Consider the following 17,028-nt stretch of genomic DNA (forward strand, 5'->3'; position numbering starts at 1 on the left):
AAGGGACATGGCCCACAACTGATTCCCTAAAAGGGTCCTACTCTGTTTTGCAAACTGGGAATTTCTTCTTTAGCTTCTTTGTCTCCACGTGCGACTCATTCTTTCTATACGCAAAAGCAAAATCCATTTACTCATCCATTGAGTTTGCTGCTCTCTCGCTTCTTATTCTCCTCGATTCCTTTCTAGACTAGGGGAATATTTGGGGAAAGACTGAACCCTAACCCGCCCCGCCCACTCCAGCCCTCCCCCCGGCGTTCTCCTCTCCGCCGCCGCTGCCGGGAGCGCCGCCAGGCAAAGCCTGGTCGGTGTGGTGGCGGCGGCGGCCATCCTCCTGGCGCCGAGTTGCGGCAACGACGGCGCTTGTTGTCCTCTCTCGCGGCGTTGGTGCAGCGAAGGGACGGCGGTCACGATGGATCCGGCGACCGCAAGATGCAGCGGCGCCTCCTTTCAATCTGATCCGGTCCCCATGGGGATCGGGCGGAGGGGATGGGCGGGCTCCTGCGTGCAACGCGTGCGGGCTTCGTTTGTGTCCCTTCCGCTTCACGAGGGCGCCTGGAGTTTCTACTCTAGGCATGGCGGTGGTGGTCTTCTCCTCCGCCGGAAGAGATCGGCTAGTTGTGTGGCTAGCCGTGGCGGATCTCGCGATCTGTCGCCTAGCTCCCGATGGCGAGGCGCAGCTGCCGGTGAAAGCCGGCCCGGACTTCGGTCATGGCGGATGATGGCGGCGTGCTTCGTTGTTACCTTGTTGAAGGCATTGTCTCTGCACCCTGCGTTCTTCGCCTGGGCTGCTTCGGGGGAAATCCTAGACCCGGGTCTCCCGGATCGGATGATGGCGGCGCGCAACGCCGTTCTCCCTGTTGGGGGCATCGTTTTTGGAGCAGACAACGGATGGCGGTGGCGCTGAGGTGGAGCGGTGTGCTTTCGCTGTGTCGGCGTCGTCGAGTCGCCGCGGCATGTGCAGTGGTGTCTCGGGACGGATGCAGTGTGATGGACTCGCGCAGGATGGTGGAGTCGTCTGGCGCCGTGGCAGCATCGATGGCAGGCCTGGCATGGTCAATGCGATGATCTCTCTTGAAGATGGAGTCGAGGAAGACGGCGGTAGCAACTTCTATGGCGTAGGCGTTGGCGTATGCTGGGAGTCTGCTTGATCGGATGTGCTTCTCATCTGCTATTGGGCGGCTTGGGAAGGCATTTGGTTTTTGGTTGATGTGAGTTGGTGAATTGTCACCCCCTTCATCCCTCTGTAGGTTTAGCGAGGTGGCTTCGAGTTTGATCTTTTGTATTGCTCTTGTAAGGTGTTGTGAATAATCTAATAAAAAAAAGCCGTGTGCATCCTTTGGATGCAGAAGCTGGGCGATATTTCCCCCATTTCGAAAAAAAAACATATATTTCCTTATTCTTACGTTTTCAAAATCATACAAACCAATTAGACCCTTCACTTACAATATGTGTCGGTGTCCATAACATTCACAATTGATTGTGAATTAGTACAACTGCAAGTGAACAAGAAAAAACTCGATGTATATACCGCTGCTTGTTTCTGTGACGTGTACATGTTTTTTTTTACGTGAATGACGTGTACGTGTTGCAACAAGGATCAGCAGTCCGTTCCAATTTTGTTTTCGAGGGGAAACACCCAACCTTGAACTCCATTTGGGCTTGCTATAGACCTATGGGCTCGGCCCGAGACAGCCCACTGAATTTATTATCACTAATTTAATAAGGGCATCTCTAGCAGACCCCCAAACCGTAAACCTCAAATTGGCGTATTCAAACCATCCCAAACGCGTTTTACAAATTGAAAAAACAGCCGCACAGCTCAGACGCGCCAAACATGGCCCGCATAACATCATATTCCAGAAGTTTTGCCTCCTTCTCCTTGGTCTTTGCCTCCATCGTCTCCTTATTGGCCTCCAAAGTTTTCATCTCCAAATTCTCCTTAGATCTGACCATAACATCGATCTTTAGAGATAATGATGCGGCCTCTTCTTGTTTTTTGTTCTTGTACTTGGTTGTCTTTGTTCCATCCGGCCTCTTCTTGTTCTTCTTGGTCTCAAGCACATCATCCTTCTCCACGTTCTCCAACTCGATAAGCTTATGCTTCGGCGGTGGCACCTCTTGCTCCCTCAACTTTCATTTCGGATTATGCTCAAGAAGGGCATAGCAATGGGGGAATTTAAATGGTATGCCTTTCAACCCCAGTGATGTGGGTACTACCCTTCGGGTAACCTGTATTGTGCTACCTCATGCGGCCCGACCAGGGGCCCATGAAGATCACCATCGACCAAGGTGGGCCGTTATGACGGTTCCAATGAAGTATTCTTGAAGGACAAGAAAAGAAGATGAGTAAACGAGGAAACTTTAGATGTAGCGCACTTTGTAACCTAGTCGTGCCCGGACATACCTCTCGAGACCTGGCTCACAATATAAGGGTCAGGAGAGGGTCTGCCGAGGGATACAATCAATCTAGCCATAACCACCGTAAGTCTAGAGTTAGGTCATACAAAACCCTAGCTTCTCGACGAGTTCATAGTCGAAGCCTTCGGCTACCCCTTTGTAACCCGATATTCACAATAATCAAGATCGGACAAGCAGAAGTAAGGGTTTTACCTCATCGAGGGCCCCGAACCTGGGTAAATTTCTCTCTCCGTTTGTTTGGTATCCGATGTCTCGTGTCAGCCTGCAGGATTCCATCAACCCTAAGCCCATCAAGGTGGGCATTGCCGAGGAGTACCCTCGATACCCGACATTTCTCGATACCTTACTTGCACGATAGCATCCCAACCGTCGGCGTTGGTGCTGCTCGGTGGCGCGTTCCTCACGCCCTCAATGCAACCGACCCACCGGTTTCACGCCATCTTGATGGTATCCCATCAGCCTTCGAGTGAGCGGTAGGAGCGGGTCGGAGTAGAAGAGAGAGGCGGCATCAATTGGAAGAACTTGTCCTCAATGTGTTGCCAAGACCTCTTGTCGGTTTGATCGGTGCCGGTCACGGCATCCATCGAAGTCGCCTCCCAAGCCCAGATCAAGATCACATCTTGAAATTCGAATGTAATTGCCGGACCGGATCACTCTGCCGTTCGACTTGGCCACCGCCCCATCGGAAGCACCCTCTCCGATGCGGTGTCCCTTTTTTCGCCTCCGAACCGGAAAACAACACTTATTATGCGGATGGGGTTCCGATGGGAGGTCTGCTAGAGATGCTCTAAGTCGTTGTTTGCCAGTTTTGAAAAAAGAAATCAGTGAATACTCAACGTTTTCAGAAAAATTGGAAAACTTATAGTAGTCTATATATGTACTATAGTATTCTAGGAAATTAAAAGCTCAATTTGAATTTGGTGGCTACGAGCTAGAAGGCCAAGACGGAATTCAGAGTCTATCTAAGTAATGTTAGTATTTTCCGTCAAATATATGTGTATTTTTAATCTTCTAGAAAATTCAGATCTCAAAGTTTTCAGAAAAATATTAAAAAAATAATCTATCTATGTGTCATCAGTATTCTGGGAAATTCAGAGCGCTTTTCGCCCAACGATTTTGGAATTTAAACCCTTTTTTCAAAATTCGGCTATATGTGAAGTGAAAATTCGTTTATGAAACAATTAAAGTACTTATAACTTAGTTAATCAAGTTAGTTTCCTTAAGTACTCTGGGAAATTCTGAGCTCATTTTACCCACTAATTAGGTGTTTGCACTGCTTTTAAAATTTGGATGAAATTTTATGTGAAGATGAAACTGACATTTGAGCTGCTGAGGCCGGAGAGAACACTTTTTCTTTCGTGTCATTTATTCACCATCTACTAGTAGATTGAATCAGAACTAGCATTACAGCAAGGCAACAATAATCGGCACAAGAAAGTAGGCGTCCAGGCTATCTAATCCAGTGGTGAGTGATCATGACCTGGGCGGCTTCTCGAGCAGAGCGGAGAGGTAGACCTCCTCCTTGGACTTGAAGGAGACGACCCATCGGTGCTTCTTGTACCTGAACTGCAGGAACATGTACATGTAGTCGTCGAGGTCACGGCGCGCGCAGGCGAACCTGTCGACCCAGAGCAGGCCGCCGGGGCGGAGCACACGGTCCCAGTCGAAGAGCACGAAGTCGAGCAGCTGCAAGTCCACCCACCCCTCGAAGAACCCCGCCGTGTGCACCAGGTCCATGGTGTTGTCGAAGAAGGGCAGCCGCTGGCTCATGGTGGCGTAGAGCGGCACCAGCCCGCGCAGCGCCACCGTCTCCGCGAAGGGCGCGCCCAGGTTGAGCGCCGCCGACACGACGGTGACTCCGCGCTCCCGCATCCGCGCCGCGAAGGTGCCCGTGCCCACGCTCACGTCCAGCCCGATCCGCACCTCCCCGGGCTTCACCGCGAGCACCTCGTCGATGCTGAAGTCGACCAGGGACGCGCTCGTTGAGGACGCGTTGCGCGTGGTGTTGACCATCCAGCGCTGCTTCTCCCTGTCCATGTCGAAGCACCCCACGCAGCGGGTGTAGCCGGGCCGCGGGTTCCTGGCGGAGAGGCACTTGTAGCCGCGGCAATGGTAGCGGGTCCACCGGACGCTGCCGTCGTCGGGGAGTGTCCAGAGCGACTCGTTGATGGGGAGCGTGCGGTTGAACAGCTTGGAGGCCCGTGTGAGGCAGCGGCGGCGCGGCAGCGGGTCGCAGCCGCCGAGCATGAGGCGCTGGCCCAGGTCCCAGTCGTCCGGGCAGTAGGCGCCGACGTCGTAGCTCATGTACTCGTCCAGCTCCTGCCGCATCAGCACGCACGCGTGGCCGATGCTGCCGTACGTCCGGTTGGTGCCGTACACGCTCGGCCGGCCCTCGCGGTTGCCCTTGGTCGTCACGTACTTGCGCGTCTCCTCCGCCATGAAGAAGTTGACGAGCGGGTCGACCTCCAGCGCAGCGTCGTCTTCGCCGTCGGGGTCGGGGCGCGGGATGCGGATCAGCCGCAGGGAGATGTGCGCGCTGTACAGCGGGTGGATCACCTCCTCCTCCAGGAACCGCCTGAACTCCGGCATCGTCATGTTCTCCTGCTGCTGCTTGTGAGCCTTGGCCTTCTTCGTCTTCTTCCCGACCTTGAGCGCCGTGGCCTCCAACTTGTCCTGCAGCTCTGCGAGCTGGACGAGCACGTCGTCGACGCGGTCCGACAGCGCGCGCATGTCGAAGCTGGCGTACCCGTCGGCGCCGGCGGTGTGGAGCTTGGAGCAGCGGGCGGAGTCATCGAGCCCTGGGAGGAGGTGGTCGGTGGTGTAGAAACGGTGGAGGCTAGCTGTGCTGATGCAGATCACCAGCACGCCCATCACCAGCTGCATCGCCACCATGAGCCGCGTGAACCGGCACCGCGCCAAGCAGAAGAACGCCTCCATTGCCGGATGATCGATGGACGTCGACGGGCGCGGCAAGCAAAGAACGGAGCCGAGCTCGCAGTGTCAAAGCTGTGGAACTGTATCTTCAGGACCCTTTTGGATCTTCGTTTGCACTCCTTTGGTATCTAGCCATGGATTGGCAACTGAAAAGGGTCGCATGCGAGTGCTTACGGGACACTCCACTTGCCAGGCTCGGATCTCCATGGTCTCGGCCAACACGATTTTATTTTACTTGCCTATGTACGCAATATTGAAGCTAGAAACCCGACCTATTTCTGGTGATGTTTATTATAGTTTGAGGTGTTGACGATGAAAAGAAACGGTGTTTCATCGGAATGTACTCAATCGCGCCATTCGCCAAAAGAAAAGGTACTCAATCGCATCAGAGAAGCAAACGCACTGGCACTTTACAGTAATGTGACGGTTTCGTCAGAATCCAAGCGGTTCGCCTCAATTATTGAGATATATTGCAGTAATGCAATCCCTATATTGCAGAAATTGTTTTGCCAAATCGACAAAGGGGGCTGAAATTGGACGAAAACCCTCACAAGTCACAACGGACCTTACCTGGCACAGGGCTAAGAGCATCTCTAACGGATGTTATAAAAACTGTGTTGTGCAGATTGCCAGGCCTCAAGTTTCGGATAGTGTTGTTTGGAGTCTTTTTCGATAAAGAGCGTATATTAATATCGCGGAGATACCAATTACATCCAGCCTCTGCAAAATCTTGCCCTAATAGCACAAAGGATGTACACAGCCAAAAAAGAGAAAAAGAAGTACAGAACAGAAAGATCCCGCTACAAAGATTCATAACTTGAAGCAGCAACACTGACACCACCAAGACAACACCAGAAGCTCAGCTTCTTCCGACGCCTCCAAGAAGGAAACATTGCACAAACGCTGTCGTCGTCCGACCATAGATCTTAGGTTTTCACCCTGAAGAAAGTCATCTCTCTCAAAACAATGTCTTCAACAAGAACATTGTCAGGCACAACCAATTAAGGCCTGACCTTGGATTTTCACCCTGAAAGACAAGAATCTGAACTTCTCCTGTGTAGCCGGCCCCACATACCAGTTGCTGTTACAAGTCACGAACCGCCAAGCCAATTCCACCTCAGCACCAAGATCCGACCATCATAGCTATTCCACCGATCTCGGCTTGATGACCTTCTCCGCTAGCACCATGGAAAGAAAAGGAGCTCCATGATATTACCAGCCAGCAGAGCTTCGAAGCGCCCCCTCTGAAACCAAACGGCCAGACAAAAAACATGGGTGCGCACGACCGAAATCATCCAATCCAGCAATCTTCAGGCATTATTCGCACAATGAATTTCGCCGGCAGGGCCTTCCGGAACACGACAATCCACCCAGACTGGTTGGAACAAGCATCCAACAGATATGTTTGGAGTCTGGTAGCAAACAAGAGATTCTCAACAAAATATGTTTATCGGTTGCTGGAAAAGGAGGTTGCTAGATCTAACCATAAATGGATTTGGAAGGTGAATATTCATCTCAAGATTAAAAAAACTCCCATGGAAACTTTCTCAGAATGCCATCCTCACAAGGGATAATCTGAGTAAAAGAAATTGGTCTGCTTCACTTTTTGTGCTCTTTCTCTGGTGAACATGAAATGGCTACTCATCTCTTCTTTACTTGTTCTCATGCTAAAGTGGTTTGGGGGTTTTAGGGTCCATGTTTAATGCAAATGTCTGTCCAAAAACTCTTTGGCAAAGATATATCATATGTCACTCATGGCTGCCATATTTTGGGCTATTTGGAATGTGTAAAATCAAATCGCCTTTTAGAAATAAGTTGTAAGATCTCCTGTTGTGACCATCTTTTCTATGTGTTGGTTTCTTTGTTACTGGGAAGGGTTGTATGGAGCACAAGTAGGGACAAGGTTAGAGGAGGGGCTGACCAGTTGATGTCAAAGGCGTCAGATATTAAAAGTTGCATGGTGAACTCTTCTTCTGGATCGGTAGTTTCGGTTGATGATCAAGGAGGGCTGAGCGCTGGGTGTGGTTGCTGTAGCTTTTGAAGGTTGTTTTATTTGAATGAATTTTGTTCTGTTGTGGTTCTCTGGAACTTGTTGGTTAAGACTATCTTGTAGCTAGGGGTAGGTTTTTCGTCCATTTTTGTGCAATGCATATCATTCATATAGGGGGGCAAACATGGTATACAATATCATTGTTATATGTATGTAACAATTAATGTTCCATGCTCCTGGAGTGACAATATTTGAACTAGAAAACATGTAACCCAGAGATATGACGTCTTGTACAGTAAAAAGAATCGTCTTACTTCCTTGGATCATATCTTAATTAGTTAAAAGAAGCCTAACACATTTTCTGGATTTATCTCTCTTTCAACTCATCAATTATTTTTAGGTGAAATTTCTAAGATAACATCATTATACATGTCAAAATACCAATGACAATATATGGTGAAACGTGTGTTGGTCAGTAAAGCTTAGTAACATAAGAACCCGGCAACATTAATATGCCATCCACAAAGCTGATACCAGATGCAAGGGATCCAGGAGAGAAACCTTTATATTTCTACTACATTAGTTACAGCACAATACATGTGATAAGTTTTTAGGAAGAACACATCGTTCACATGAAAATTCTGCAATACAATATATTTAGTAAATGTAAGTTATCACAGCCATAAGAAATCATGTATCACCTTCCTCCAGAAAGACCAGTCATGGTTGTCGCCACAGAAGGGCATGCCAAGATATGCTGATCAAAGTCTTCATCCCTGCTAGTAAGGCTCAAAAAACTTGGCTGGAAATCCGGAAGCAACACATCATTTACAAGGTATTGCACAATTAGACGCGTGGATGGCCTAGCACTGGGTACTGGGTGTGAGCATAGCAGGCCAAGCTTTAGTACTAACTCTGCCTCCTCCCTGACATAATCTTCCAATCGTGGGTCTACTGATCTGAGGATAGAACCGCTCTCCCATGCATCGGTCACCCAGTCTGTCAGCAGCACTGGCTCACCAGAACCATTCACTTCTATTGGACGCCTCCCACAGGCAACCTCCAACATGAAGTGTGAGACAATAGGTTTGGGGGGAACCGGCACAACCCTCTAGGGGTGGCCTATCACATATATATATAATGAGTGTGTTACAAAGGTACAATACGTACACATACACGAAAGCTATACACAGTCTAACACCCTCCCTCAATCTTAGCCACTTCCTAAAAAATCGAGAAGGGTAAGATTGCGCCTGCAAGCCTCGAACTGTGGAAGAGGCAATGGCTTGGTGAAGATGTCTGCAAGTTGATCCTTAGAAGAGATGAACCTGATCCGTAATTGCTTCCGTGACACACGTTCCCGTACAAAGTGATAGTCAACTTCGACGTGTTTCGTTCGGGCATGAAATACCGGATTTGCAGAAAGGTATGTAGCACCGATGTTATCACACCAAAGGATAGGAGGCTGCGGTTGGGATATACCCAATTCCTGAAGCAAAGACTGTACCCAAATGATCTCAGCGGTAGCATTGGCCGAACCTTATACTCGGCTTCGATCTGCTACGTGACACAGTAGCTTGTTTCCGAGCACTCCAGGCGATCAAAGTAGAGCCAAAGAACACAGCATAGCCCCCCGTAGATCGCCTGTCATCCGGACTGCCAGCCCAGTCCGCATCAGAATACGCCGAAAGGACCCCATAGGCGTTCGGTCGGATATGCAGCCCATAAGACACAGTAAGTCGAACATAGCGCAATATGCCCTTGACAGCAGACCAATGAGTGTCGCGAGGGGCCTGTAAATACTGACAAACTCGGTTGACAGCATAAGAGATATCTGGTCTCGTGATCGTCAAGTACTGAAGACCACCAACAATACTCCTGTAGTCTGTCGCATCCGCAGAAGACAGAAGCTCACCATCAACAGCAGTAATCTTGTCAGTGGAAGACATGGGTGTAGAAGTCGTCTTACACTTAAGCATCCCAGCCCGCTGCAACAAGTCCAAGCAGTACTTCTTTTGTGTCATGACAAGTCCAGCATCACGAGAAGCGACCTCCACTCCAAGAAAATAGTGAAGCTTCCCAAGATCCTTGACAGCAAAATCAGTACCAAGAGAACGAACAAGAGCATTGGCAGCAAACTGAGAGGAGCTGACCAGAATAATATCATCCACATAGACCAACGAGTACATAGTGACTGCGAGGCTTACGTAGAAGAAATAATGATGAGTCGGCAGCGGACGGTGTAAAACCATGAGCACGAGAGAGCAGTCGCAAGACGAGCATGCCGAGCACGAGGAGCTTGCTTCAACCCATAAAGTGCTTTAGTAAGACGACATATATGATCGGGACGATCGGGATCGGAAAAACCAGGTGGCTGTCGCATATAGACCTCCTCCTCCAATAGACCATGAAGAAAGGCATTCTGCACATCAAGCTGACGAAGAGACCATCCTCGAGTGACGGCAATGGAGAGAAGAAGCCTGATGGTAGTAGGCTTGACCACTGGACTGAAAGTATCTTCATAGTCAAGACCATAACGCTGACGAAAACCTCGGGCAACAAGGCGCGCTTTGTAGCGCTCAATAGTCCCATCAGAATGCTTCTTCACTTTGAAAACTCATTTAGAGTCAATGACGTTCACTCGCGGTGGTGGAGGAACAAGAGTCCACGTCGCATTACGAAGAAGAGCTTGATACTCCTGTTCCATGGCCTCTCTCCAATGAGGAATACTCATAGCAGCCTGGTATGTGCGTGGCTCGGAGGACGGATCTGCAAGGGCAGCAGTCATACACGCAGCATGCCAAGCGACAGTACCGTCAGTGCGCTCCTTGGGGCGAAAAATGCCACTGCGGATGCGCGTATGCGGACGCAGGCTTCGGAGCCGTCGATGTCGAAGGTGCAGCCGAGGAGGGGCTGGAAGACATCAACGGAGAGGACCCAGCCGTCGAGGGGCTGGGTGATGGCGACAGCGACGACCCGATCAACGAGGGACCCGGGCGAGGCGGAGCGCAGCCCGCCGTGGGCGTCACAGGCGTTGGGCTGCCCGGCGAAGGAGGCAGCCCAGGAGAGGCAGATGACGACGGCGAAGCGGGCGTGGGGCTGGGCGACGGCGGGGCAGGCCAGGTACGGGGCGAGGCCGGCCCAGCAACAGGAGGCGACGCGGCGTCGAGGGCACGTCAGCTGAACGTGCATGGGCGCGCGGACCGAGGCCATGCAGGGGCGCAGCACGATCGACGTGCGCGTCGGATGGCGTCGGCGATGGAGGTACGGGTGCCTCCAGAATTTCCAAGAGAGCTCACGTCCAGTGCCTGCACCATGGTTAGGCAACAATACAGGAGAGTATGCAACATCTTCAAATTGGTCAGAGGCAATGGAAGATGAATGCAAGGAAGGAGACTCATTGGTGGAGATAGGGAGTTTGGCAAAGGGAAAAACATGCTCATCAAACACGACATCCCGAGAGATATAGACTCGATTGGTAGGAACATGAAGACATTTGTAACCTTTATGAAGGGAACTATAGCCAAGAAAGACACACTTTTTGGACCGAAATTCCAGCTTGCGTTTATTATATGGGCGAAGATGCGGCCAGCAAGCACAACCAAACACTTTAAAGAAAGTATAGTCATGTTGTTCATTCAAGAGGAGTTCAATAGGAGTCTTCATGTTTAGAACACGTGTGGGAGTACGGTTGATAAGAAAACATGCCGTGGTAAAAGCATCACTCCAAAATCGAAAGGGAACCGATGCATGGGCCAAAAGAGTAAGACCAGTTTTGACAATGTGACGATGCTTACGTTCTACAGAGCCATTCTGTTGATGTGTATGTGGACATGCTAAACGGTGAGCGATCCCAAGCGACTGGAAAAAGGAGTTGAGGTTGCGATACTCACCACCCCAATCCGACTGAACATGAAAAATCTTATGCTTGAGGAGGTGTTCAACATGTTTTTGAAACTGAACAAAGATATCAAACACATCAGATTTTCTCTTGATAAGATAAAGCCAAGTAAAACGACTGTAAGCATCAACGAAACTGATATAATAATTATGACCACTAACAGAAGTTTGGGCAGGGCCCCATACATCTGTAAACACAAGCTCTAGAGGATATTTCACCTCTCGAGTAGACTCCGAAAAAGGAAGTTGATGACTCTTCCCCTGCTGACAAGCATCACACACTGCTACATCTTTATTACTAGGCATGCTAGGAAGCTCATGACGACGCAAAATATGGCGAACAATAGGAGTGGCAGGGATGACCAAGGCGAGCATGCCATCGTGACGGCGAGACGCGAACTCCACTAAAAACGCGAGAGACGCCGGGATGCTCCGGACGATAGAGGCCACTGGCATAGACGCCCACTAAGAAGCACGTCCCTCGTGTCCCGATCCTTAATAAAAAGATCAAACGGGTGAAATTCACAAAACACATTATTGTCAAAAGTGAGTTTAGGAACTGAGAGTAGATTGCGCGTCACAGATGGTACTCCAAGAACATTACGAAGATGAAGGCTCCTATTTGCATGGCTAGTGAGAAGAGATGCTTGACCAATATGGGAGATGTGCATACCTGCTCCATTGGCGGTGTGGACCTTGTCGGAACCGTGGTAAGGCTCGGTGGTGTGGAGCTTCCCCATCTCGCTCGTCAGGTGCTCCGTTGCCCCAGAGTCCATGTACCAGTGCGGGTCGATCGAGTAGGACTGAGTATGTCCCTGGGGCTTCGGGGCCGGCGCGGGGCGATCAGCCATAGCCACTTGACGCGCATTATTGCGCGTATCCTTGCCATCATTGCCGAGCCCAAGGAAGCTCTTCTGAAAACGGCGATGACACTTGGAGGCCCAGTGTCCATGAAGACCGCAGAGTTGGCAGACGCGCGGCGCCCCACTGCCAGGCAGCACGGACGGAGGAGCGGACGAGGGCGGCGCGGGGCCCCTTGCCAGAGGTCGGGGCGCCCGATGCAGGAGAGCCGCCCTTGTAGGCAGCGTGCGCGGCGGGAGAACCACGGCTGCGGCTGGCACGGCGCGACTCGACACGCTGCTCGGTGAGAAGAAGGCGGGAGTATATCTCATGTGCCATCATAGGATTGGAGTTGCCCCGCTCATTGATGATCTCAACTAGGCCATCATACTCTTCGTCAAGACCGTTGACGATGAAGGAGTTGAACTCAGAGTCCGTGAGCGGCTGTCCAATGGACGCCAGCGTGTCAGCAAGGGCCTTGACCTTGTTGTAGAACTCCGTGGCGGTGGTGTCAAGTTTCTCGCACTCGCCAAGCTCACGACGAAGGGCACTGGCACGGGCCTGTGACTGCGACGCGAAGGAGCGCTCGAGAGTTGTCCATGCCTCATGAGAAGTCTTGGCAAAGACTATGAGCCCGGCAACAGCCGGGGTAAGCGACCCCTGGATAGAGGAGAGGTTCGCCTGATCTTGCCCCATCCAAACACGGTGCGCCGGATTGTAGACCGGACCGTTCACGCTGTCCACCAGCGCGGGAGGGCAAGGAAGAGAGCCATCGACGTAGCCAAGCAGGTAATGGCTCCCAAGGAGCGGCAGGACCTGCGCACGCCAGAAGATGTAGTTATCTGGCGACAGCTTGACGGTGATGAGGTTGCCAAAGTGGAACGGTGGAGGCAACGAGCCCGTTGTGAAGACTGCCGGGGGCGCGTACGCCATAGGGGCAGAAACGGGCGGCGCGGGCAGGGGCACGGAAGTGACACCCTCAGGAGGCGGAGGCGCCGTCGAGGATGTAGACCTCTGCCGGAGGCGCGGACGCCGTGAGGGCAGGGTGCACCGATGCAGGCCCCGTGGAGGAGGACCCAACCGTCCACGCCGGCGAGACGTCCACAGATGCAAGGGCCAGAGACCCAACAGCGGCGGCCGAGGAGGCGGGCGCGGAAGCGCTGGAGGTGTTGACCATGAGCGCATTAGGGTTGGAGAAGAAAGACCCAACGCTCCTCGTCCCGATCAGAGGCGACTGCAGGGCAGCGGGATCGACAGGGCGGGAGAGCAAGGCCGCGAGCGAGGCCGGAAGGTAGCCCGCGTTGGAGGAGCCGGATGCGGCGGCGAGTCCATGGCGACGACGTAGATCGGCGGTGACGGACGGCGCGGCGGCTAGGGTTTGGAGGCGGCGGAAGCGTAGGACCAAAACTAGTCTGATACCATGTGAGACAATAGGTTTGGGGGAACCGGCACAACCCTCTAGGGGTGGCCTATCACATATATATATAATGAGTGTGTTACAAAGCTACAATACGTACACATACACGGAAGCTATACACAGTCTAACATGAAGACGCCGAATGCAAAGACATCAGTCGCCTTGGTTGCCCTTCCTAGCCTGGCTAGCTCGGGAGCGATGTACCCCCAGGTGCCAGCCAAATGTGTGGTGTGGGCATCTGTACCATGGTTGTGTAATCTTGCCAGGCCAAAATCACCTAGTCTACCATTCATTTCATTGTCGAGGAGCACGTTGCTGGTCTTGATGTCTCGATGGATCACCACTTTCTCCCAATCCTCGTGGAGGTAACAAAGACCAGATGCAATGCCCTTTATAATGTTAAATCTGCAAACCCAGTCTACTGTTTGTTGCCTGTCTTGACCATGTAAAACTCTATCAAGACTACCATTTGGCATGTAATCGTAAACAAGAAGGAGCTCACTCTTATGACGAGAGTAACCGAGCAGCTGCACAAGGTTGCGATGGCGGAGGTGACCGAGGATGGTTATCTCGGCTATGAATTCTTTCATCCCCTGCTTCGACTCTGGCGAAACCCTCTTGATGGCAACATTTTGCTTCAAGGTTTGCAGCACCCCTTTGTACACCTTTCCAAATCCTCCCTTGCCAAGAAGCATTCTGTCACTGAAACCGCTGGTTGCAGCGACAAGATCTTTATATGTGAAAGATGACGACCCAGAATCGATCTCCCACTCACCACTTTCCCTTGCCTTCTTCATATAAACATACAGAGCAACGATAATAACAAGTGTGACGAATACTGACAAAGTGACAACCGGCATAAGAATTTTCATAGGGATACGCGAGTGACTCCTTTGATTATCCCGTCTAACATCTTGTATAACTTCAGACAACGCCGTGTAGTTGAGTGGTTTGGCCTCCCCATTTGGATTGAAACTCCAGCCGATGATGCGGTGTATGGACCTCATGACGCCGGTTGCAGAGGCAAAACCAACATATACTGAGCTTGGGAGAACAGATGTAAGATTGACAGTGGCTGATAGCAGTGGTCGCTGAGGCTTATGCTGCAAGTAAGGTGCTAAACTGACATCCACGCGGTGTGAACTGTCATCGTAGTCCACCCATACTTGTATTGGTTCACCACTAATAAGTGTCAAGCGAGAGAAGGTGCCATCTGGGGTGTAGTATCCGGAACCGTGGGCACTCATAGACACCAGGCTGTTTACATCAATCCCAACATGGTTATCATCAGGATCCATGAATTCCTTGCTCTCTATGGTATCGAGCTCGACAGCAAAGAGTCGATTTGTGAAATTGCCGTTTTTTTCAGGGTTGCCCATGCCCATATACTGAGATGGGAGGGCATCCAATAAAGAATCTGTTGTGGCGGAAACCGTGAATGCAAGCCCATGCCCGCTTAAATCAGAGTATGGAGCAGTGATGACGAACACGAAGGTTGTTGAGAATGAGGAAATAGAGTCAAACCGGCGTGCGAAGAAAGCCCGTCCTACTTTCTGGGGAGTACCATCGGTCAGCTTAAGGGTTCTGCTTGTAATTGAAGCTGCGCCGTCAAGCCGGAGAAAGCTATCGGAGAACCCATCGTAGGTGAAGCCGTCGTCGGTGTAGGCCGTGGAGGCTGGGATGAGGAAGACGAGACAGAGTAGTAAGAAGTGGGGCAGCATGGTGGAACCAGAGCAAGGCATCTTTCTCTAAGGCAGGGATAGGCTATGAATAACTCAAGCGGGTGACGAAGAACAATACTCCCGGTGTCTATTCGAAGAAGCAAACCAGAGTTTTGGTCCTACCGGAGAAAAGTGAGGCCATATGATAGGTGCATCCAACGCAAGACTTTACATTGTTGACCGACTTTTCCAACAAAGTGACTAAAGCACAAGGGGAAAATCAGTACTTTCTAGAATAAATCAAGCTGCATTTTGTGTGTCCCTTAGTGCACCGAACTATAACTATAAGAATTCACTTTGTTTGCAGACACACGTACAGTACAGTTTTTTGAATTTTTTTGTCAGGACGACAGAAATAACTGCTTTCCTGAAGGACAAACAACTTCTGCACATGATCAATAAAAAAACATAATCCTTGAGAGATAGACATGTTTGGCATAAGATACCAACCGAGTAACTGAGATGAAGACATGCAGTAGCATCTGATTTGCCCTTGGGATTAACACAGCAAATAAGTTAGAATAGTCCAGTTTCCGGCTCTCTGCGGGGAGAAATGGAAGAGATATTTTTCAGCTGACCGTTTAGCATAGCACACGATCCACTAACTGGCATATTTTGTTTATTTTACTGCTTGTTAACTTCGCTCTGCATACTGTGACATAAACGACTTGTTCATCGTTCTAATAATTTTTTTTTCTGAACATGGGAACAGCCTCGAAGGACCGATAGCTTCAACTATATTCAACAGTGGAGGTACAAATTACATGTAGGGTCGTATAGAAAAGAAGACTTACAGACAAACCCTTACATTTAGCATAAAGGACCTTAGATAAAACAACGAAAAAGCAATCAAGTCCCGCTCCAACTCCACCGTGATTGGGCTCGACACAGTCAACCTCAACGTCGCCGGGGACGAAGCCACTTGGGATGAGGAGGCGGGAGCGAACTGCATCGAAGCCAAAGGGCCTCCGAAGTGGCATGACAGCCTGGAGGTTAATGAAGACCTTCGTACGCCGGCTGAAGATCACCGTCACCGACGCAGTGGGCTGGTGGGGTTGCCTTTCGACCATAAGCAACGACAGCGAATAAGACGCCGCCGTAATGAACCTCCAAAGAGAAGCAATAGAGCTCCCCTGCGGCATAATCGACCACCAGCAGTCGAGGCATCAAGGATTCCTCCTCCCTCGCCTCCACAACGAGCAAAGGAGAGCACACCGGATCCTTGGCCACCGCCGCCAAACCTACCAAAACGGACCTTGTTCACGTTGCTCCCATGCGACGCTAGGAAAGAACCCGTGTGCCGCCATCAGCAGCTGGCACACAGCCTGCAAAGAAGATAATTTTTTGGTGTTAGACACAATATTATTTGTACTTTTTTGATAAAATATTATTTGTATGTAGTCATTGTAACCAAATCAAGGCTTCCACTCCCACATAAATGATCATTTTGGACTTTTGATCGATGTCTCTCATAGCCATACCAATGATATTTGCAACTCTAGGAGAACGATACAAGTCCTTGGTTTAAACTCAGCTCGATGACTGATCATATAGCAGGGGTAAACTTGCAGTGGATCGAAGCAAAGATGCTTAATTGTCTTATTATGATGATTAAAAAAACACTCTCTGCTCCAGATACCATTGCAGTACGGAAAGTTAGCATTTGTTACGATGACACTTCTATGAAAGTACCGTGTGGAGATTTTAAATGTTAATGATATCTTCATTTTTCAAAGTTGATTATTGATTGGTGGCATGCAAGTCAAGGTGAATCATAATTCTATAACGTGGCCACCAAGACTTTACTA

The 17,028-nt window shown here is 50.4% G+C and overlaps 2 protein-coding genes across 2 annotated transcripts; both read right to left on the reverse strand.

Annotated features, from left to right (window-relative positions):
* Positions 1–3,891: 3,891 nt before the first annotated feature.
* LOC124676859 (probable methyltransferase At1g29790) lies at positions 3,892–5,355 on the reverse strand. Its single transcript, XM_047212884.1, has one exon. The coding sequence runs from the start codon at positions 5,353–5,355 to the stop codon at positions 3,892–3,894; it is 1,464 nt and encodes a 487-aa protein (XP_047068840.1).
* Positions 5,356–7,893: 2,538 nt separating this feature from the next.
* LOC124688178 (L-type lectin-domain containing receptor kinase SIT2-like) lies at positions 7,894–15,220 on the reverse strand. Its single transcript, XM_047221923.1, has 2 exons — positions 13,619–15,220; positions 7,894–8,402 (listed from the first exon to the last, which is right to left on the reverse strand). Exons 1-2 carry the CDS (start codon positions 15,218–15,220, stop codon positions 8,040–8,042), a joined length of 1,965 nt encoding a protein of 654 aa, XP_047077879.1. The 3' UTR covers positions 7,894–8,039.
* Positions 15,221–17,028: the final 1,808 nt, after the last annotated feature.

Source organism: Lolium rigidum, chromosome 1, assembly GCF_022539505.1.
Source record: "Lolium rigidum isolate FL_2022 chromosome 1, APGP_CSIRO_Lrig_0.1, whole genome shotgun sequence".
Taxonomy (NCBI): domain Eukaryota; kingdom Viridiplantae; phylum Streptophyta; class Magnoliopsida; order Poales; family Poaceae; genus Lolium; species Lolium rigidum.